A 23,868-nucleotide genomic window follows, 5' to 3' on the forward strand; every position below is an offset into this window, starting at 1 on the left:
AGGAAGTAAGTACCTCTGGAGGTTCTAGACCTTCACGCAATGCGGAGAATCTACTGCTTGAACCTCCCACTTTCAAGAAGGAAAGAACGATGGCCCAATCATTTTCAGGCAACGCAGTGAGAATCTCGAACTCATTGCCGCCTCAGCTCCGGACCACAGCCTCCTCCCAGGCCTTTAAAAGGGACCTCAAAGCTCTCCTCCTCCAGAGACACCTCCAAAAGTAACTCTCTTCTGTCTGTAGGAAGATCTCCCACTACTGATAATTTCTACTTCTCATGTCCATGGAAGTGCCTTCCCAGTGTGTTCTTGCGGTTAGAGTGTTTGCCTTTTATTGCAGTATTATCCATGTACTTGTGTTTGGTACCCTCTTGCAACTTGCACTCACCACTTTGCCCCTGTAACACACGGTTTGCTTCCTCTCACAGGTTTTTTACCTTTGATACTTGCACAAGTGCCACTTTTGCCTACGTAATCGTTTGTTCTTGTGCTTGAGTGTGTAACATATACTGCAGTATCATACCACAAATTATACTCTATTTTCTCTTGTAGCCTGCACACTTGTCACTTTTCCCTCCTGAGCACTTTTTACTACCTCATGTATTTTTGGTAGCCCACATTTTTACTACCTCATGTATTTTGTTTGCTCACAAGTGTCACAATTACCTTGTCTACCTCATGTATTTTTGGTTTCTCACAATTTTTACTACCTCATGTATTCTTGGTTGCTCACAATTATCACTTTACCGTATGTAACATAACGAATGCCTCTGCAATCTGTTGCTCGTGTAACGTTCTCAGTTTGTATCTTTTCTGTTCCTATTGTGAAGCGCTCCGACACCTTCGGGTAAAGTCTGCGCTATATAAAATTGCATAAATAAATAAATAAATAAATAAAATACCTGCAGAATGCTCTAATCAGCTTTTCCATACCCCATGAGGACCATAACTCATATAAATCTACTTTCTTCCTTCTTAGTGAGACACGATTGGTCCGGTCTCGTATTTAGAGGCTTCCTTGCCCTGATTTGGTAATTATTTTATTTTTTGAGCTTTTCATCACCTTCTCACCGGTCCATCAATATGTTTATACTCACTCTTTTATTTTCCCGCTTTTTTGGCAGGATACTATTGTGCTCCTAAACCCTTCAATTTCCTTACTTGCTTTGATTCCAAAAGCATAGGTACTGCTTAACAGACTACTTTGTGGACCACAATATTGGTAAATCACGATCTGTATGCTCGCGCTACTTTCCTTTTAAAATTGATCACGTAGAGCTAAACGATAATTCACAAACTCCTTTCGCCTCTAAACCGCATGTAAAACTCTTTACACGTAACCGCCAGTTACCAACACTTCGCCGCTTACACCGCTCGCCACCCGTTTTTAAACTTTGCATGGTCCAACTCTGAGCTCATTGAATGTTTTTTAATCTCATGCGTCGCCCCCCACAGTTCCGTCACTGCGTCGGATTTTAAATGTTGTCCCCACTGTCATAAACAATTCACAATAGGCTGCATGGAAACAAAAGCCTGTCACGCCACCACGTTACAATTCACAAAATTACTATTCCTAAAAGATGAATAACTGCCACAAACAGTTCACAATGCCACAGATGATCACTGGTCAGATTTATATACATGCCTAGTCTTTTCGTCTTTTTGTTATTGACCAATGTTTATGTTTTGTCTACCTTTTTTTGTTTCCCCAATATAACTGTATGTATGCTTATAGGCCCCAAAAAACTGTTATGCTTTCAAGACAAACAAATTAATTCTTTGTCCTGAAGATGATGCCATGTATCTGTGTGTAGCATCGAAACGCCGTCGACATAGTAGCATCATATGTACCCTACAAATAGAAAATTGTTCACAATGATGCTTTGTACTTTACCATTGTCTGTTCACTGAGATACTAGCACAGACCGCCTTTGTTGCGTCAAGTTTACCCCCCTGTTTTGTCTTGTCCCCTGTGGGTTACTGGTTGTACCCACCTTGTAAAAAATCCTTTTATGTTTTCCATATCTCTTAAAATAAAAACCTGTCCTGCTGGACAAAGGTCATACTGACTATTGAGTGTATGTCCATCAATTCTGCCTAATCCCTGAACTACTAGGGACCGTTGTCAAAACTATGTCCTCCGTAGCAGTATCCCCCAGATTTTTTCCGCTCAGTCAGTAGCTCACCCATTGTAGCTGGGCCGCCAGGTAATAGAGTTCCTGGTTGGGAACCGCCAATCCACCATTCTCAGCCGAGGCATACAATGTCCTTAGGGCTACCCGGGGTCGCCCCGTGCTCCGTATCAGTCGTCTGGTTAGGGTTTCTAACTCCCAGAATATTCTGGTCGGGACATAAACAGGAATGTTGGCATAGAATACAATAGTTTAGGCAGCACTATCATTTTTGTCAGCGTAATGCGACTTGGGACATTAAGTGGGAGGGAGTTCCAAAAAGTCACCTGAGCTGTGAGTGGTGAAACTGCCCGCACCAGATTGCCATCCAGCAGGTCAGTGGGGTTACGGTACACATGTACTCCCAAGTAGCGGAAAGTGGTCTGGTACCAAACAAGTCGTTCGCCCAACACCACTATGTCACATTCTGGCGTGTCGGCAGCAAAGGAATATACACCAGACTTTGCCCAGTTGACTTTAAGCCCCGACATCTCCCCAAATTCGCGAAATATATCGGAAAGTACACGCGGGAAACAGGTCAGGTCCCTAATGTAGAGGAGCAGATCATCTGCGTACAGTGATACTTCATGTAGCCCGTCGGCAAGAGGGATGCCCCAGTCTGCGCCGGAAGCACGGTGCTGCGCCGCCAGGGGTTCCATCATGAGTGCAAATATTAAGGGAGAAAGAGGACACCCCTGTCTAGTGCCTCTGCGTACCCGGATAGGGTCTGAGAGTAGTTTACCCGTGCGAACTCGCACTGTAGGCTCCTGGTAAAGGAGTTTCACCATCTGGATAAAAGGATCTCCCAAGCCAAACTTCTCCAGCACCAACCGCAGGTAGGGCCACTCCACCGAGTCGAACGCCTTTTCGAGGTCAAGGACCAGGCATCCCGAGGAAGGCCATCGGGTCGAGCTAGACCTTGGATTCTAAACAAACGTCTGATGTTATACGACGTACTGCGAGATGGTACAAAACCGTTCTGGTCAGTGTGCACCAAGCCTGGCACTAGGGGGGGCCAGTCGTTGGGCCAGCGTGGATGCCAGGATTTTGTAGTTGGTGTTGAGGAGAGCCAGTGGTCTATACAAGCCCAGACTGAGCTCGACTCTGCCCGGCTTCAGGAGGGACACCAGGTTCGCCTCGTTCAGGGAAGGCGGAAGGGCAGAATCTGCCATTTCCACCCTATATATGCGCAGCAATTTGGGAATAAGGATAACTGAGTAAGCTTTGTACAACTCCGCGGGCAATCCGTCTGGTATCAGATATGGACTTGATACCACAGACTCGCTGGGCAGAGCGATTTCCACGACGGTGGCGATCCATCACCACGCCTGGCTGAGGTCCACCAATTTTTCGGGGGATGTCCAGACCACGCTCATGGACATGCCCTTCGATGGCCGTCGCCTTTTTGGCGACAAAGCAGACAGCGCGCTTGAGCGTTTCAAGGACTCCTGGGCTACGGCCAAGTCCTTGGGCCTGTCCGACCAGCGCCAGCAAACTACTGCTGTTCGTCCTTTTCGTGGCCAAGGAAGGGGAGCCCCCACACATTCGTCCAGCCACAGGCTGCAGAGCCAACCTCAACGCGGTCCCGGACGTAGTAACCGCCATGGAGGTGTAGGGGGCGCTAAGAAGGGTCGGCCGGTGCACAAGCGAACCATCTCTCGTGGGTTGTTTTGTGCATCAAGGCTTGTTATTCCTTGGCTAAAAAGGATCCTTCTCTGGGGTTGCGTGTCTATTCCACTAGGACCACGGCGGCTACTACTGCCTTGGGACGAGGAGTCCCCTTGCAGGACATTTGTCAGGCAGCTGCGGGGGCCTCACTGCACACGTTAGCTAGGCACTACTGCCTGGAGAGTCAAGTCCGGAGAGATGTCTTCTTTGGGCGTTCTGTTCTCCAGGACTTTCTGGTGTGATCATGGTTCGCAGACCCACCACCGGGGTTGGTATTGCTGGGGTATCTATTCTAAGGTAAGGAATCTAACTAACTTGTTTCTTTCAGATGCACAAGTTACTTACCTTCGGTAACGATATATCTGTAAGAAACATTAGTTAATTAGATTCCTTACCGCCCCACCCATCCTCCCTGTTCTGCGAACTGATATCTAGGGTTAAGGTATCGCCCTTTGAGGGCCCTAGTTTTATGGCACCAGTGTCGGTTTCTTGCATGGCTCTGCGTTCCTGGCTCTACTTACTTTCGGTAATGATATATCTGTAAGAGACATTGATCAGTTATAGATTCTTTGCTGCCCCAACCATCCTCCCCGTTCTGCGAACTGACTTCTAGGCTTAAGGACTTCCTTTCAGGGCCCTAGTTTTGTGCACCAGTGGTCAGTGTCTTGCAAGACTCTCCGCTTCTGGCGTGAAAAGTTGTGTATAGAACTGATGTCCGCACGCGAAGGCGGCGTCAAAGTAGCTACCGTGACGTCATTCCGGCGATACAACGCCAACGACAAACGCGGAGCCGACAAACGTGCAGGGGTACTGCTGCCGAAAATCTTTCCTGATACAGTCTGACGCCTGGGGGTAATTCTAATGTAAGGAATCTATAACTAATCTAGGTCTCTTACAGATATATTGTTACCGAAGGTAAGTAACTTGTTCAACAGGTCCCACCACAGTATTGACTTGTGAGCGAAACTAGAGTTGTCCATTGAACTTGATACATAAGATTTAGACCGAGGTGATATGGATAAGTGGTGGGGGGGGACATTTGTTGGCCAGAAGGACTGCCATGAAACCTCTGCTTCATCTCTAAAGAAGAGGAGCTCGTTCTTCCCTGCATTGCATTTAAGTTGATTTGTTGAAAGCCAATGAAAGACTACGGTGAGGCAGTTTCTAATTTTTCTCACCCGGGAATGCCTTGTTATTCTTCCAGGGAAACAGCAATTGGGTGTCATCAGTGTATGATACAATCTTGGCCCCTTGTGATTCTGCCAGGGCTGCCAGGGGAGTAAGATACACATTAAACAGTGTTGGGCTCAAGGCCGAGCTCTGTGGCACTTTCACCCTCAATTTACAAGGTTTGGCCGAGAAGGGAGGGCACCATATCTCTTGTCCTCTCCCATCAAGAAAGGATGCTAGCCAATTCCAGGCCAGCCTTCTTAAAGACCTGAGACGGCCAGTAAGGTGTAATGAGGGATTGTATCAATGACCAACAGCGCCCTACCTCGTGCATCAAGGCGAAGTCTAATGAAATAGACCACCTCAAGCAATACTGTCTCAGTACTGCAATTGGGACGAAACCTAGATTGGGTAGTATGTAATAGGTTGTTGGTTTCAAGATATGAGGAAAGCTGCTGTTTTATGTGCTTTTCGAGGACCTTAGAGAGCTGGAAGTAGGGAAATGGGTCTCTAATTGGCCGGATCTGTGGGCTTGCGCTGTTTTTTTTTATTTGTTGTTTTTTTTTTGGGAAGAGGCACAATTTTTGCCTGCTTCCATATTATGGGCACAGATGCTGATAAGAGGAAGGTATTGAAAAGCTGATTTATGGATTTATGAGGGGTTCATATTCTCCACACCCTGAAGTAGGAGGTTAGCACGACCTGAGTCCAAGGATGAACCAGATTTATTTCACCTTAGTGCTGATACGGAGCCTTCCATCGAAATTTGAGAAAAGGTCTCTAAAGAAGAGGTATTGTCATAGGTAAGGGAGACTAGCTAACTAATCTCAAGATTGTTCTCTCCCATGTTATGGTCGGGAGTTGTTGCTACCCTGCTAGAGCCTAAGACTCCACTCTCCTTCCTGGGGAGGGAGATGCTGGCCTGGATTGTGGCAGTTTCTCATGAAAGAAGAGAGCCAGTTGTTCACACCGTTCCAGGGTCGGTAGTTTTTGGCCTGTGCAGGTTTCTGGGGCAGTGAATGATTTGACAATTTAATACATTTAAATAGAATGAATTCCGGTATTTTAAATATTGGCCTCAAAATAACTTTTTTTGCTAGCTTAATTTCTGTGATATTTCCTTAATGCTCTATTATACTCCGATTTAGCGATAGGACAGTATGCCACCCTCCATTGTCTCTCCCTGTGCTTGCATTCTATTTTGGTCATTTTAAGGGAGTGAGTGTACCATAGACTGGTTGGCTTAGTGCGGTGTAGTTGTCATCTTTCCGAGGTTAAGGCTAGGGTGGAGTTCTTAATCCAACTGCCAGTAAGAATATCATCCTGGTCGACCTTGCCGTGGAGAGAGGGCGTTTCATCTTCTAACCTCCTACAGAGGGCCACAGATTGGACTTTATGAAAGGTTCTTATCATTCTGGGTAAGTAGTCTTTATTGGTAGATGAAATCTTTATCCTCTCCCATCTGAACCTAAGCATGTGATGGTCTGACCAGACCAAAGTGATAGGGCATCGGCTTCAAGAGGTAGAGAAGAGAAGATCTGGCCTAATGTGGGTCCAGCTAGATGTGTGCGAGAAAATATTGACGGGCCAAGCCAGTAGCTGCCAAATTCTCCTAAAGGGCAGATATTTCTCTCTTTCTCACACTCCAGCACACACAATCGGAGAAATATGGGGGAAAGGAGAAAGGGAGGAGAAAAGCTGCTGAGCAGTAACCTCGTTCAGCAGGGATAGTGTCATGACTTTTGTTAGACGAAGAGTGCATATATCAGTAAAGAGAAATTTTAATAGGTGATTGATAAAAGTCAGACGATTCTCTATGTTCAATAACCGATACCTCTTCAGAGGCTCACCATTTTTTCAGGTAGCATTCCTGGTGTGGCTATATGCATAAGTGGCTCAAGTATCTGAAAATGAACTATGTACATAGTTGGATCAAGTATCTGAAAAAACAGGAATATCCTTACTCAAATGGCATAAATACATGACCAAATAAATAAATCCAAATTAGCATTTTGCTATCATGCCTGAAGCCAAGAACAGCCCCAGAGTAGAAGGGTAGCAGCTGTTTCTGCATAGCAAAAAAGAAATACTGAAACAACGCTCCCGACTTCCATAGAATAGGTTTTCGCACAATACTATCATGTTCCTAATTGCCTCTAGGAAATCATGGGCCATTTACTAGTTGCAAAGCACGGTTGCAACTTAGGGCCCATCTTTTTGTGTTCAGTGTCTAACTTTCAAAACCTGCCTATGTACAAACAGATCCATTCGCAAAACTCCATTTCGAAGAGGGTCTTAGTTTGGTATAACTAATGAATATTCATTCAGTTTGCATATTGCATCTCAATCCAATTGGCACAATCACAGGATAGTAGCCTGTAATTGTCAGCATATGACTATCCTTGTGAACGCTTTAAAAAAAAAAAAATGTTCGAGGCATGTGTGCTGTAGATGCACATGCTTTGCATACTCCTGCCATCTAGTGTTGGGTCTGGATGTTCGCATGTTGCTTTTCTTCAAAGAAGTCTTTTCCAGTCACGAGGCAAGTTGACTCCTCCTTTCGGTGATATTGCGCATGGACATCGACTCCATTGTTAGATTGTTTTTTTCCGCCATCAGGTTTGGATGTGTATTGCTATGCTCCGATTCGAAACCATCAATCGGGATTCTTTCAGTTTGCAATTCACTGTACACTCGTTGGTATTACTTTAGTTTGCATTACTATTATCTGCATGTCAACATGTCAAACATCTGGACCCAGCACTAGATGGCAGGAGTATGCAAAGCATGTGAATCAACAGTTCTACATGCCAAGAACAGATGCTGTTAATCCTGCTAATCCTTTTTTTTTAGGTCTCGCTATTCGATGCACATGCATCGAGCTTGCGAGGATATAGGGCTTTAACCAGAGTTTAACCAAAAAGCCGATTTGATACAGTGCACGTGGCTTTCAGGCGTGGCCTAAAGAGGCGTGGCCTAAAGCGCGTGCACAGCATCAAATCGTTTTTTTGTGTAAACATCTGTTACTTAGCTCCGCCAGCAGCTCTTCCCGCTCCGCCCCTTACTCTCCGCCCCCTGCCTCCCCAGCCGCCAGCACCTCCCCTCATCAGTTCCCCAGCAGCATCTGTTCCCCAGCCTGCCGAGAGCAGCTCTTCACGCTCCGCCCTCTACCTACTCTCTCTCCCCTCACGACGCTCTTCCCGCTCCGCCCCCTCCCCACTCTCTCTCCCAGCACACCTCCCCCTCGCTCCGAGTGCGAAACAACAGCTAGAACATATGTTCGTAATGCAGAACGAAAAATGGGCACTTCAACCCTTTGTTGCCTACACTATGAAACTATTTGTGTCTGTGCAATGTAGTGTTCTTTAAGTGTGTAGAGGAAGCTGCCTGTGGCGCTTGTTAGCCTGGCGGTCAGTGATGGCGTAAGCTATTTAGGGATGCGGTCACTATCTACCAAAATGACCATCCGGCAGCTGTGCAGTCACACGTGTGCCATGCAGTCACATGCCTGCGTATTAAAAAGTTGTATGTGCAAGGCAAGATTCGGGCTACGTTTCATCCCAGAGCTTGAAATGGGCTGTAGAGTCGATCATGATGTAGATGGCTCATACTACTGTTAAGCTTGTCTGCCGCAGTGTCTTTCCGTACAGGCTAGCTTCTGCCTCTTGCAGTGCTTACCAGCCAGAAGGCTGTGCTGAGCAGCCCCTTGTAGGGACGGGACAGAGATACCAATGCAGGTTCACAGAAGACGGTTTACCTATGTAATCTCACAGATGAGCTAAAAACGACCGAATGTGACAGCGGTGGGCTGACTACCGAGGCCTGACCCCAGACCTCAGTTGTCGATTGCTAACCCCATAGAGTGGCCGTGCAGTCCTATAGTCCAGTTGCATGATGTACTTTGTGGGATGTCATTCAGGTTCATCGGCCATTGTCTGGGACAGTTCAGCGGGATGCAGACTAGTTATAGCTCAGCGTGTTGTACTCGTTTTGTTGTCATCACCAATATGCAACGTTATGCCACTGTATGCAAGAATACGTACATATGTATGTGGCCCCTCGGCCTGTAAGATGGCTAGAAATGCAATAACATTTGTTTTGAAAAAGAAACGACAGAATGGAATGCTATCTAGAGGAGTTCACAATGGTTGCAGTTCCCTGAGGTTAATTAAGAGTCAAGAGATATTTAGGACAGACTCCTCCTACATTAACCCCTAGTTCCCCAGCCTGCCGAGAGCAGCTCTTCACGCTCCGCCCTCTACCTACTCTCTCTCCCCTCACGACTCTCTTCCCGCTCCGCCCCCCTCCCCACTCTCTCTCCCAGCACACCTCCCCCTCGCTCCGCCCCTTGTTTAAACTTGAAAATACCTCCCGCCTCTCCTCCCCCTTCCTTCCCTCCCCCCGGCTTCTTCCCACCCTCCTCCCTTTGCCCCGAGGACATCACGAGAGCCGCTAACCCTCCTCCAGGAGCCAGCTGATGAGGGAGGAGATGCACAACTGCGGACCTCTCCTGCTGGCACACGAACAACGTCACCTTCTTCACTCTTCAGCACACCAGCCATATTTTTGGGGGACTAGCCAGAGTTGTTAAAGTTGAGCTATATGTACTGTGAAGCCAATGCAGACAGCGGCAAAGTGGCTTTGAACGAAACTCAAAACAAGTAACTCTCACTAGGGTCCGCAAGGCTTTAATGTCGAGAAAGAGTGCACGCTCTAAGAGCTGAAAAAATGGGACAACGTTTGCGTTCACTCAAATTCTGTGATGCTTCTATCCACAGCTCGAAAAGTTATTTATAAAGAAAGAGACATCTCTCACTTTCCTCTTGTTCCTGCCAGCTGTCACCTCCACATTCCATATCCTCCGTACTTTTAATTTTGAATCATTATGTTGCCCTCCTTCTCCGTAACTCATTCTTTCTCCCGACTTTTCTTCCCTTTACTCCTTTGTTATCTACTCCCAACGTACTTCTCTCTTCTAATTTCATTTAATAGGTCGAGCCTGGTCAGCCCATGCACTGCTATGCAAGGTGTGCTGTATTGGAGTATGGACTTGAAGCCCTGCCCACTCTCTCCCCACCACCACATCCACCACCACCACATCCACCACATCCACCACCACCACATCCATCACATCCACCACCACCACATCCACCACCACCACCACATCCACCACCACCACCACCATATCCACCACCACCACCACAACCACCACTACCACATCCACCACCACCACATCCACCACATCCACCACCACCACATCCACCACATCCACTACCACCACCACATCCACCACCACATCCACCACCACCACATCCACCACATCCACCACCACCACATCCATCACATCCACCACCACATCCACCACCACCACATCCACCACCATCACCACATCCACCACCACCACCACATCCACCACCACCACCACATCCACCACCACCACCATATCCACCACCACCACCACATCCACCACTACCACATCCACCACTACCACATCCACCACATCCACCACCACCACATCCACCACCACCACATCCACCACATCCACCACCACCACCACATCCACCACCACCACATCCACCACCACCACCACATCCACCACCACCACATCCACCACCACCACATCCACCACATCCACCACATCCACCACCACATCCACCACCACCACCACATCCACCTCCACCACATCCACCACCACCACATCCACCACCACCACATCCACCTCCACCACATCCACCACATCCACCACCACCACATCCACCACCTCCACATCCACCACTTCCACCACTTCCACTTCCACATCCACCACTTCCACATCCACCACCTCCACATCCACCACCTCCACATCCACCACCTCCACATCCACCACCTCCACATCCACCACCTCCACATCCACCACAACATCCACATCCATCACCACCACCACATCCACCACCTCCACATCCACCACCACCACATCCACCACCACCACCACATCCACCTCCATATCCACATCCACCACCACCATATCCACCACCACATCCACCACCACCACATCCACCACCACCACATCCACCACCACCACATCCACCTCCACCACATCCACCACCACCACCACATCCACCACCACCACCACATCCACCACCTCCACATCCACCACTTCCACCACTTCCACATCCATCACTTCCACATCCACCACTTCCACATCCACCACCACCACATCCACCACAACATCCACATCCACCACAACCACATCCACCACATCCACCACCACCACATCCACCACCCCATCCACCACCACCACATCCACCACCACCACCACATCCACCACCATCTCCACATCCACCACCATCACCACCACATCCACAATCACCACCACATCCACAATCACCACCACATCCACCACCACATCCACCACCACCACATCCCCCAGATCCACCATCACCACATCTATATGTGTGGCTCTGTGTGTGTGTACGTGCAAATGCAATTTTCTTGGATTTTCGTCACAATAAAATACACTGGACATAATCTTCACAAAAGTTATTTACAAACGTTTACGCTATTGCCATTATAAATTACAATAACTTTTATTTAAGTATTAATTATTTACAAAATTAAAAGCCATTGTTATTTGTAATATCAATACATCTAAGTCACGTAAATACAACACACATTGCATTACAAATGCTGTAGGTGTCACATTTGCGAAAGTTAAAACTATTGACATTGTAACTGACAAAGCTATTAATTTTGCTATTTTTAAAACCAACACAAATAAAAAAAAGTGTCATTTACAATACCAATCGCTCAAACTTTCCTAATGCGAGACCTATTGCATTTCCAATGCTTGTTTGTTTAAGCAGCCCAATTTTCTTCAAAGGAATTGTGCTGCTTTACAAAAATTAGTTTCACTTAAGGAACCCCTTCACTTTTGCAGATAGGTTACCACCCCAAAATGGGAATCGCTAACGACAACATGTGCTTTAGTGTCCAATCCCGAATTTATGAGTAGGTAAAATTTCGAATTAGAGCATTTACAACTACAAAAATGTTTGGTACAACATGGCCCAAGTCTTTCTGGGACTGTTACAGCACAATCCGCTAATTAAATAATCATTTGCTTTAAATAGGTTATCAAAACGTCCAACAAATAACTGAAGACAAGGGGTACCTAGAAATAGAGTTATTGAGATTCAGGAATAACCTCTGTGAAAATCCTACAGAGATGAAGTTTCTATACATAGCGATTTGCAAGCACTGACAAGATGTTGGGTTCTTCCTTATATAGTGAAAGCTAAACATCACTGCCACATGGGAAGTTTAATACAATTTGGAGAGACTACCAAATCTCATGAGATTGTTTACACCATGTTGGATTGGGAGCAAGAGTCGAAATTTGCCTAGCGTATTAACGGTAAGTTTCAATTCTATTAAGGACACGGAGGCGAGGATTATGCTTTTCTCTCTTCGCTGTTTATTAACATCACATCGCACAGCAGCCAGAAAAGCATCAAAACTTGAAAAAATTTTTAGTATTCCCAACATAGGAATATCAGAAAACATTGTAATAACATCGTTTAATAACTACAAATCCCATGAGATGAACATTTAGGCAGTCCTTCTTTAGTGTCCATAAACCCCAATACAAGGCGTCCAACCAACGAACTCCTCCTCTTTCTTCGTGGCGAGTCAGCCCAAAGTCTCAAGCATCTCTTTTCGCACCATCATTCCCTGGCGGAAAAAAGAACAGCGTGAGCTAAGCCACACCGCTAAGCATGAAGGCCAATCAACAAAGCACAGTATCAAGTCATCGATATGCAACCCAAGAAAAACAGTGACCAACTGCAAGTCGGAAAACGGATTACTTACTCCAGTACGGGCGGGATCTCCGCAGGAGGTATGGGTGGGATAATCCTCGCCTCCGTGTCCTTAATAGAATTGAAACTTACCGTTACTACGCTAGGCAAATTTCGATTCTATGTCAGGACCGGAGGCTTCAGATTATGCTTGTTTAAAGCTTGCTCGCCATCAAACTAGCAATATCCACCACTGGCTTAAAATAGAACCTTTTGAAGGTGGAATCCGAAGACCAATCCGCAGCGCGCATGAGGTCTTCTAACCGCGCCCCAAGGGCAAAAGATTTTGAGGCCATGGCCCCTCTTGCTGAGTGAGCTCCGAACTGCCTCGTATCAATACCAGCTTCCTGCATTACCCAACGCACCCACCGGGCTATAGTGGGGGAAGAGACAGCCTTGTGCGGTTTACGCAGCGCAATCAGCAACTGCCGTTCGCCCGGAGGGCGAAGTTCCGTTGTAACATCCTCATAGGTTTTCAAACACTGTACCACACACAACTTGGGGGCATCTGCAAATGCCGGATAGGAAATAGACCTCGTAGCCGATTTTGTGCGTCGACCCACGGTAAAGGTCACCCCATCCGGGGAGAACGCTCTCGCCGTGACATCCAGGGCACGCACATCAGACACTCTGCGACAAGATACTAAGCACAAGAGCATCGCCAGTTTAGCCGACAGTTCCTTTAAGGAAAGATACTTGTTAGGCTGCCAGGAAAGAAAAAGGTTCAACACCACGTTAACATACCACAGGACGGAATACCGTGGCTCCGGCGGTAAAGCCAGACGCACTCCTCTAAGGAGTCGACATACCAGGGGATGCTCCCCAACCGCTGCACCATCTATCTGCACATGAGCTGCCGATATGGCAGAACGTATCGTATTAATCGTCCGGTATGCCAAGCCGGCGGTAGAGAGTTCTGCAAGAAAATTCAGGATAGGAACGAGGCCTGCGAGCATGGGATCCAAACCCCGTCGAAGACACCAACGAACCCACCTGGTCCAAGCCGATCTATACCTCTTGGCAGTGCTGCCTGCCCAGGCCTTGGACAAAAAGTGCTGAGCTGAGTTCGAAAGGCCAGGGAGCGACCAACGTCGCCTGAAAGCCTCCATGCCATGAGGCGGAGAGAACCCTGGAGGAGATGGTGAGGGACCCCGTCTGGATTGAGGAGAAGACGAGGAAGCCGGGGGAGTAGGATTGGAGAATCCCAGGAAAGTTTCAGAAGAACTGGAAACCACACTTGCGACCTCCACACGGGCGTCACCATCACCACGTCCGCCATCTGACGGCGAATCTGGGCCGCGGCCCGTACTATCATGGAGAACGGCGGGAAGGCATACGGCCGTTCCTGACTCCAGTCCTGGAGGAACGCATCCGTCGCTTCCGCCAAAGGATCCGGTCTCCAGCTGAAGAACCTCGGAAGCTGGAAGTCCAGACGGGACGCAAACAGGTCTATGGTAAACGGACCCCAGCATGCCGCCAACCAGCGGAACACTTGAACATCCAGCTTCCACAGGCTGGAGTCTCGGAGATATCTCGAATGCCAATCCGCCACCTGATTGGCCCGACCCGGCAGGTATTCCGCCTGAACCGAGACTTGATGAGCGAGACAATAATCCCAAAAGTCTTTCGCCAGGTCCGCAAGGGCTCTTGACCGCGGGCCCCCTAAGTGGTTCACATACCGAACCGCTGAGACATTGTCCATCCGCAGAAGGACGCATGACTTCACCGAGTCCCTCGTCCAACAACGGACGGCGAACGAACCTGCTAGAAGTTCCAAGCAGTTGATGTGAAGTCGCTGTTCGTCTGACGACCAGGCGCCGCCTGTGGAGAAATCCCCGCAGCGGGCGCCCCAGCCCGACCTGCTGGCGTCGGACTCTATCACTAAGTCCGGAACGGACCCGAAAATCGCGCGGCCGTTCCACGCTTCCATGTGGGCTAGCCACCAAGACATTTCCTCTTTGACCTCCACCGACAGGGGAATCAGGTGATCGTAGGAGAGGCCTCTGCGCAAATGGTGCGCTTTCAGTCGCTGAAGGGCCCGATAGTGAAGAGGGCCCGGGAATATCGCTTGAATGGACGATGAGAGAAGGCCTACTACCCTGGCCACCTGCCGGAGGGAGGTGTGCGATTTCGAGATAGTTTGCCGAAGCAGATACTTTATTTTGGCCATCTTTCTGGACGGCAAACTGAGAGTCGATTTCACCTAGTCCACCACAAAGCCCAGAAACACCATTTGCTGGGCGGGGGTGAAAACCGACTTCTCCCTGTTGACAATAAACCCCAGACCTTGTAACAGGGAGACTGTCTGAGACAGATGAGCGGCCAACTTGCTCGGGTCCTGGCCCAACAGCAAGATGTCGTCCAGATAGACGATAAGCCGAATCCCCTGACTCCGCAGGGTTTCGATGGCCGGGTGCAGAATTTTTGTAAAGCACCAAGGGGCCGAGGAAAGACCGAACGGAAGGGCCTTGAACTCGAACACCATGTCTTTCCAGCAAAACTGAAGGAAACGACGATGCGGGGGGTAAATCCGAACCACCAGATACGCATCCTTGAGGTCCAGACGGACCATCCAGTCGTTCGGGAGCAACACGTCCCTCAACAGATGGATGCCCTCCATCTTGAAGTGGTTGTACACCACCCAGCCATTGAACTCCCTGAGGTTGATGACTGGTCGTCTGCCCCCGTCCACTTTTTCCACAAGAAAAATATTGCTCAGGAAACCCCGGGGGTGGCGCGTTGTTCGATAAATAGCCCCCTTGCGCAGCAGCGCCGAGACTTCTTCGTCGATCAAGAGCGCGTCCGATTGAGAAAACGTTATGGGCCGGGGAGGCTCCGCCTGGCACGGCTGGTCGTAAAACTCTATGCGGAACCCCCGCACGGTTTGAAGGACCCATGCGTCCGTCGTAATAGCCTCCCACGCCTGGGGAAAACACGCCAACCTCCCCCCAATAACCACCTGATCTGCAGGAATAACACTCACTGTGTGAACTGTTGCCGCCGGAGTCGTTCCGGAAGGTTCCGCGTCCTCTGAAACGCTGACCTCTGGTGGGGTAGAAGTTGTTATAATTCGGGGAGGAGTTGTAGCCTCCCCTGCCGGAGCCATGCCCTTTTCCGGGCTGTTGCTGACCACCACGGCCGGTCGTGAGGCCCCTACCACGACCAGCTCCCCGGGAAAAACGCTGGTGGAAGACCCTCTTGATAGTCGACTGGGCCTTATCCAGGGAGGTGAAGGTGGAAACGAACTTCCCCAGTCCTTTAATGAACGGCTCACCAAAGAGTCCTCCTTGGGCGACAGCGCCAGCTTCCGACGAAGCCAAATCGCCCAATTTGGGATCCAATTTTATCAGTAGCGACCGACGCCGCTCGGTCGACAGGGCACAGTTGGCATTCCCCAAGAAGACAACCGCCCGCTGCGCCCAATTGGACAATACTTCCGGGCAAATGGCGCTGCCCGACACCTTGGCTTCTTCGGCCATATCGAGAATCTTGGTGAGGGGGCCAATGGTGTCCAAGAGCTTGTCCTAGCAGGAGCGCCAGGAATGGTCGATCCCCTTCCGGGGGTCCTTGACGAACTTCGCCATGAAGGTGGCCATTTTCCCATCAAGTTCCGGTGTCATGGCCACCTTCCCCTCCAAAGTCGGGCGAGGGCATTCGCCCCTCAGACAGCTGCGCGCCTCCTTCTCCAAGGGCTTGCGGAGGCGGCCCGCCACGAACTGCGCCACCTTATCGCCAGGCGCCCAGGCGGCTGACCGCGGGTGCATGATCTCGTCCGGGTCCAGCATGCCCGAGGTGTCTTTGGGCAACTCTGTCGAATCGGACGAAGGTCGCCATGACCACACGGAGTCCTCGTCGTCGTCGTCCGTATCCGCGGGGGAAGCCCCCCCCCCGGGGAGCCCGGGACAACGTTCGCCGGTGTAGAAGGTGTCTGAGGCGGAGGCGCCTCAGGGGTCGACCCAGACGCTTTAGCTAGGAAAGCGTCACGGAGGCGCTCGAAAGCGTCCTTGTCCACACCTTGTGAACCACTGGGACCCGCGTCCCCTCGTGACTTTTTGGCTGCCGGAGGCTGGCCAGGATCGTTGGCGGGGGAACCCCCTGGGGCCGGTGCCAACTTCGCACATTCCAAGACAATGCGGGCCGAAAGCCTGTCCTCCATAGGCCCACCGATTTCCTGCACACACCGGTAGACCGACTGGTCCACAGCCGTATAGAACTCGTCGTCCTGGAGGTATTGGTGAGACTCCTCCTCCTCGACGTAGTACCCCTCAGCCATGGCGCTACGCAGTAGATAAGAAAGTGAAACTGAGGGTTTCGATGGCGTACACAGACTGCCACGTGTGGGCCGACCGAAGGTTGGCAAAGGTTGTGGGCCGGTGGAACCGGACAATTAAAAGGCAGCACCAGCCTTTACAGCGCGCCGACCCTCTCTCCAGAGACCGGGCCGCACCGCCTCCCAGCGCGCTCGAGCGGGGAACACCCCAGCGGAAGCTGTTGCAGAAAAAGGGTGCTGAAATCGCCCGCAGGCTTCAACGTGGGTACAACCACTATACAGACCCCACCGGGGCGTTCAATACGGGACAGTACAACCCAAGAGGGCGTCAGGGTTAGGCGGCAGCAGGGCACCTGCGATGTCGACTCCCCAGCGCAGCTCCAATCAATGAGACGAAAACTGCGCGCGGGCAGGCGAGACGCAACGGGGCCCTCTAGCGGTGACTCAGCACCGCGGAATACACAGGGACATCGCGTAAGGGGCGAAGGCGTCCCCGCGACGGAAGGGGCTCTGAAAGGGAAGAAAACCCCACAGGCCCCCCAAAGCAACAATCAATGCAAATAGAACAGAAGAAAAACACAAAACCTCCACAAACACAAAAGTGCAAGAGAGGGATAATAGCACTTAACTGGCTGCGAAGCAGCGAAGAAAGAGGAGGAGTTCGTTGGTTGGACGCCTTATATTGGGGTTTATGGACACTAAAGAAGGACTGCCTAAATGTTCATCTCATGGGATTTGTAGTTATTAAACGATGTTATTACAATGTTTTCTGATATTCCTATGTTGGGAATACTAAAAAAATTTTCAAGTTTTGATGCTTTTCTGGCTGCTGTGCGATGTGATGTTAATAAACAGCGAAGAGAGAAAAGCATAATCTGAAGCCTCCGGTCCTGACATAGAATTCTTAAGAACATCAGGTATAGTAAACAGCACCTTCCACTTTGGTAAAGGAAACAAGCACTGTCAATTTGTATAGATTTTGCAATGACCTCTAATGCTGATGTCTGCTATCAACAAGTAGGAAAAAAGAGAAGGATTTAAGTTACTGTACCGTAATCTGTCCCCTTCTATGTTTAGTGTTTTTGTACTGGACCTGGCATACATTAGCCACTACAAATAGAAATGTGTAAATGAAATAAATAAAAAGACTGTTAGTAGTAAGCATCTACATACGTTTACTATTCAAGACAGTGTAAGTCCAAATTATTGTAACCAGTGTGTTGAGCAGTAAATAAAAGAAATGTGCTCAAAGAGTAAATGTCTTGATCTTGAAGGACATGGCTTACTTGGGCCTTTTTATATAAAAGAGAAAGCTTCGTTCAGTGTGTTTCAGTGGTTGCTAAATGCGAGATTGAACCTTTTTCCTAAACATGCTGGCATTAGGATGTGTTAGTACATACACTCATCACTGGTGTCTTTTAAATTTAAGAAAATCATCTGTTTCACCATAAACATGAACGTTAAGCAAGTGCTTTAAAAACAGATGTTGTTTTGCTCTCTTTTCAGGTGGAGCTGGTGTGGGAGGATGCCTTATTCATGTTTGACTATTTTAAGCCTAAAACCCTCCCAGAGTTTGATGGGTACAAAACCAGCACTGTATCCGCTGACCTTGCCAACCTTCTCAAAAAGATTGCTTCCACTGTCCCTCGCACAGGGAAGCCTAAACTGAGTATGGAGTGTCTGTCTGCGTACATTGAGGGGACCAGCTGCAGGGTAAGAATTTTGCTTCACGCAGGCCGGTCATCTGTAATATGCATCCACATCTCACAACAAAGTGTTTATTAAACTGTATAGATATGTGTTTGATGTTAATACTCTATAGCAAACGTCTTGTGATATTATAAAAGAAAATGTGTTTGGCAGTGCAGAGGCTGTTGTAAAGTACATTCAATGGAAATCTCTTTCCTCTGGCGGATTGCTATATTGCTACATTTCCCATCCCACTTTCAAAACATCAAAGATAGTTCTATGGGTTTGACACATGCTGTAGAGATATTTGTGTATGTAGCTGTCTTCAGGCTAGAGTGCATCAATGGCTCACTCAGCCTTTCACTGTCAAAACGATACTTTTGATATCTTTAATAACTGTTCTTAACTCGCTAAGACACCGTTCACTTTGTGATGGGTTTTTTTTTGCGTTGGGTTAATTTATTTCATTTTTGCTTCACTTTAATTTCATCCCGCACTGTGTACCTTTAGGATTGCAGTCAGAAACCCAATTAGCAAATACAACTAAGGACTGAGACCGAAAAATATGACTTTGAAGTTCTAATATTACATACTTTCATTTCAAAGAAGACACCACTTAGAAAATCAAACATCTGAATACCGTTGAGCTTTGTTTTTTGATACTCCTTCAAAAAAGCTGCTTTGACATAGAAAAGTATATAAATAAAAGGCGAGCAGGCTTTATAACCATCTAGAGCCTGGGCTGCACCATTACGTAGAAGAACAAAGAAAATGTTCTAGCAGGATAGATATGTTGCATTTCAAAAGGAGGCAAATGTATTATTTGTAGCCTCACTGGGGTGGGAATGACCCTTTAAGAATGAATCTTGTGTATTCAAGCACAATATACACGTATTATAAAAGGCATTGTTGCGCCACAAGCAGGAATGGCAATGACGCTGAGCTTGCTTCATATATTCGTGTTTACTTATTATTTGTATATTTTCCAGAAAGACTTACAAATTTCATTGCTACCATACATCAAAAGCAATTAGTGTCACAGAAAAACAATTAAATGCAGGTGAGCATTAGGGCTGTAATGACGGACAGTACACCATTGTTGAAAAAAAAACAAAGAATTGCCATCTCTAAGTAAAAACGTCAAGTGAAAATAGACCTGCTCAACTAGTGCACAAATCCGTTGCATACAAATATACCTCAACCATTGGTCTACAACAAGATTTAATGTATCTCTTGTTACTTCCTGCTACGTGTGAATCCTAGAGGGTGTGGGTCAACACGTTAGGCCTTATGATTGATGGGCTATTTGGGACTATACGGAACAAATGTCGCCCCCGCTTGAAAAGAAAAATATGTGGTCAGTCATATCTAATGCCTAAAGCAAAGGAGTTAATTGGTCAAAAAGAGTTGGAAGAGGACAGACTGGTGTTTTTTCTTTTTAGGCCTCGAGCCTAGCAGTGCTCGCGCAGCGCGAGGCATTTTGGAGGTGAAAAACGGGGCAAGTTCAAGTTTCAAGTTTGGAAATTTGTATAGCGCACTACTCACCCAGAGGGTCTCAAGGCGCTTGGGGGAGGGTGTGTGCATTATTTATCGAATAGCCAGGTTTTTAGCTGCTTTCTAACGGAAAGGTGGTTCTGTGTAAGGCGGAGGTGAGTGGGGAGAGAATTCCAGGTTTTGGCCGCTAAGTAGGAGAAGGATCTTCCTCCCATGGTGGATCTATGGATGCGCGGAACTGCGGCGAGTGCTTGATTGGATGATCGCAGTTGGCGGGTGGGTGTGTAGAAGGACAGTCGTGTGTTGAGGCATTCGGGTCCTAGGTCGTAGAGGGCCTTGTGTGCGTGGGTGAGGAGACGGAACGTTATTCTCTTGTTGACGGGGAGCCAGTGAAGGTCTTTCAGGTGACCGGTTATGTGAGCTTGACGGGGGATGTACAGTATGAGTCTGGCTGAGGCGTTTTGGATGCGTTGGAGTTTTTTCTGTAGTTTGGCTGTGGTTCCGGCTTAGAGGGTGTTTCCATAGTCCAGTCGGCTAGTGACCAGTGCGTGGGTGACGGTCTTTCTTGTTTCGGTGGGTATCCAACGGAAGATTTTTTTGAGCATGCGAAGGACGTTGAAGCATGAAGATGAGACGGCCTTGACTTGTTTGGTCATCGAGAGGGAGGAGTCTAGGATGAAGCCCAGGTTACATGCGTGGTCTGTAGGTATGGGTGCTGTACCCAGGGCCGGTGGCCACCATGAGTCGTCCCAGGCAGAGGGGGATGATCCTAGGATGAGGACTTCCGTTTTGTCCGAGTTTAGTTTTAAACGGCTGTTCTTCATCCATTCGGCTACTTCTTTCATTCCTTCGTGTAGATTGGTTTTGGCGGTGTTAGGGTCTTTGGTGAGGGAGAGGATCAGCTGGGTGTTGTCTGCGTAGGAGATGATGTTGAGGTTGTGTTGTCGCGCGATGGATGCAAGGGGGACTCATGTAAACGTTGAAGAGGGTGGGACTGAGTGATGATCCTTGTGGTACTCCGCAGATGACTTCGGTGGCCTTTGAATTGAATGGGGGGAGGCGGACTCTCTGGGTTCTCCCGGCGAGGAACGAGATGATCCAGTCCAAAGCTTTTCTTTGTATTCCGACGTTGCTGAGGCGTTGTATGAGGGTGCTATGACAGACTGTGTCGAAGGCAGCGGAGAGGTCAAGTAGGATGAGGGCAACTGTTTCTCCGTTGTCCAGTAGTTCTCGGATGTCGTCTGTAGCTGCGATGAGGGCGGTTTCGGTGCTGTGTTTGGCTCGGAAGCCGGACTGTGAGGTGTCAAGGGAATTGTTGAATTCAAGGAAGGCTGCGAGCTGAATATTGACGGCTTTCTCAATGACTTTGGCAGAGAATGGGAGGAGTGAGATGGGGCGGTAGTTCTTAAGTTCGGAGGGGTCTGCTGTGGGTTTCTTCAGAAGGGCGCTGAGTTCGACATGTTTCCAGCTTTCTGGGAAGGTAGCGGAGTTGAAGGAACAGTTGATGACATCGCGCAGATGATGTGCGATGATGGAGTCTGCTTTATTGAAAATGTGGTGGGGACATGGGTCGGTTGGCGATCCTGAGTGGATGGAGTTCATCAGGCGGATTGTGTCTTAAGTAGTGATTGGGTTCCAGACGCAAAGGTTGTGAGAGTTCTGTATTGGTTCGGAGGTGGGTGGAGTGGACTGTTCTTCGGACTGTTTTTCAAAGCTGTTGTGTATGTCGGCGATTTTGTTGTGAAAGAAGGAGGATAAAGAGTCGCAGAGGTCTTGGGAGGGAGTGATGTTGTTTGTGCCGGCGGTGGGGTTGGTAAATTCTTTGACGATGTTGAATAGTTCCTTGCTGTTGTGGGCGTTGTTGTCGAGTCGATCCTTGAATGCTGATTTCTTGGTGGATCGGATCAATTGGTGGTGTTTGCGGGTGGCGTCCTTTAAGGTGGTCAGGTTGTCAGTGGTTGGGTTTTTTCTCCACGTTTTCTCGAGAGTACGACATAACTTTTTGGATTTCTTCAGGTCATCGTTGAACCAGGGGGCCTTTTTGCTTCCTTGTTTGATCTGGTGGTTTTTCAAAGGTGCTAAATCGTCAGCGCTGTGGGTGATCCATTGTGTGAGATTGGTGGCGGCTTGGTTTGGGTGCGATGATATGGCAGGAGGGTTTTGGTTAAGCGATGTGAAGAATTGGTCGGCGGTGAATTTGTTCCAGTTTCTTCGAGGAACAGGTTGTGGGGGGTTGTGGGTAAAGGTCTTTTTGTAGTTGAAGTGAACGCAGCTGTGGTCCGTCCAATGGAGAGATGTGGTGTGATCGAAGGAGATGTGTTTGCTGGAGGTGAAGATAGGGTCAAGCGTGTGTCCGGCAAGGTGGGTGGGGGTGTCAACAAGTTGTTTGAGTCAGAGATTGGCCAGGTTGTCCAGAAGGGTGGTGGTGTTGTTGTCGTTTTTCTTTTACAGGTGGAAGTTGAGGTCTCCCAGTAGGATGTAATTCTCGGAGGTGAGGGCAATTGGGCTGATGAAGTCAGTGATGTCTTCGTTGAATTGTGTGCGGGTTCCTGGTGATTTGTAGATGAGGGTGCTTCTAAGTGTGGTCCTGGGGTCGGTGTGGATCTGGATGGGGAGGTTATCGTCGGAGCTGGTCGTGATTCGGATGGTGTTCTTATGGACGATGGCGATGCCTCCTCCTGTTTGGTTGGTGCAGTCTTTTCGGATGATCTTGTAAGCGTCCGGGATGGCTATGGCGATGTCAGGCGCTGATGAGGTGTTCATCCAGGTTTCTGTAAGGAAGCGACGTCCGGCGATGCAGTCACGAGTAGGTCCCAGAGTGAACTGACTTAGGAATAGCACATGCTCGTGCGTGTGCGTTTCCTTTTCAGCTCCCCCTATTGGCCTTTGCGAGCGTCTTATTGTAAAAGACTGCACGCATTTGGCCAGGGGCGCACGCATAGCTCCTCCCACGGCCTATTGGTGTCTATTACACGCACCAAGCGCGTAATAGACACCAATAGGCCTTGGGAGGAGCAATGATCATGCCCAGACACAGGCGTGACACGCGCGCCACTTGTTTTTCTTTACTTTTGGTATAAGTGTGGCACCCACGCTTTACTTTTGATGTTATAAGTAAACCGCGGGTGGCGCAATTATACCAAAGGTAAAGAAATAGAAAAAAAATCTATTTCTTTACTTTTGGTATGATCGCGGCACCCACGCTTTACTTACAACATTAAAATTAAAGCCTGGGTGCCGCAATTGTATAGAAATAGATTTTTTTCAGAGCCTCAGCTACCAGCCCTACTACTTTCCCATCTTTGCCATTGCGCTGCCATTTCCTTCACCCTAACTCCTCCACACTGTTCTTCAGCTGACTCACTCAACACTGACTCAGAACCAGACCTCTTCTACTACCCATAGGACCTTTGTAATGACCCCTGTAGGACGCAGGGCAGGGATTGCTGGATCGGGCATTTAATGGCCGGTATAGACCGCTACAGAGGCTATGTTAGAGGTCTGAATATTGATACCAACAGTTGTTTCGTAATTAGCTTCTGAGGGCATGGAAAAAGTCCGTTAAGAAACTGAC

At 48.5% G+C, this 23,868-nt stretch overlaps 1 protein-coding gene across 4 annotated transcripts in view; it reads left to right on the forward strand.

Moving 5' to 3' along the window:
* CABIN1 (calcineurin binding protein 1) overlaps positions 1-23,868 on the forward strand; it is a 1,446,726-nt gene that overhangs the window by 676,773 nt on the left and 746,085 nt on the right. For all 4 annotated transcript variants that reach the window (XM_086942778.1, XM_086942776.1, XM_086942775.1 and 1 more), the window contains exon 22: positions 18,618-18,824. In XM_086942778.1, the coding sequence (XP_086798904.1) occupies positions 18,618-18,824 (207 nt within the window). The remainder of the gene's footprint in view (positions 1-18,617; positions 18,825-23,868) is intronic.

Source organism: Lissotriton vulgaris, chromosome 11 (assembly GCF_964263255.1).
Source record: "Lissotriton vulgaris chromosome 11, aLisVul1.2, whole genome shotgun sequence".
Classification (NCBI taxonomy): Eukaryota; Metazoa; Chordata; class Amphibia; order Caudata; family Salamandridae; genus Lissotriton; species Lissotriton vulgaris.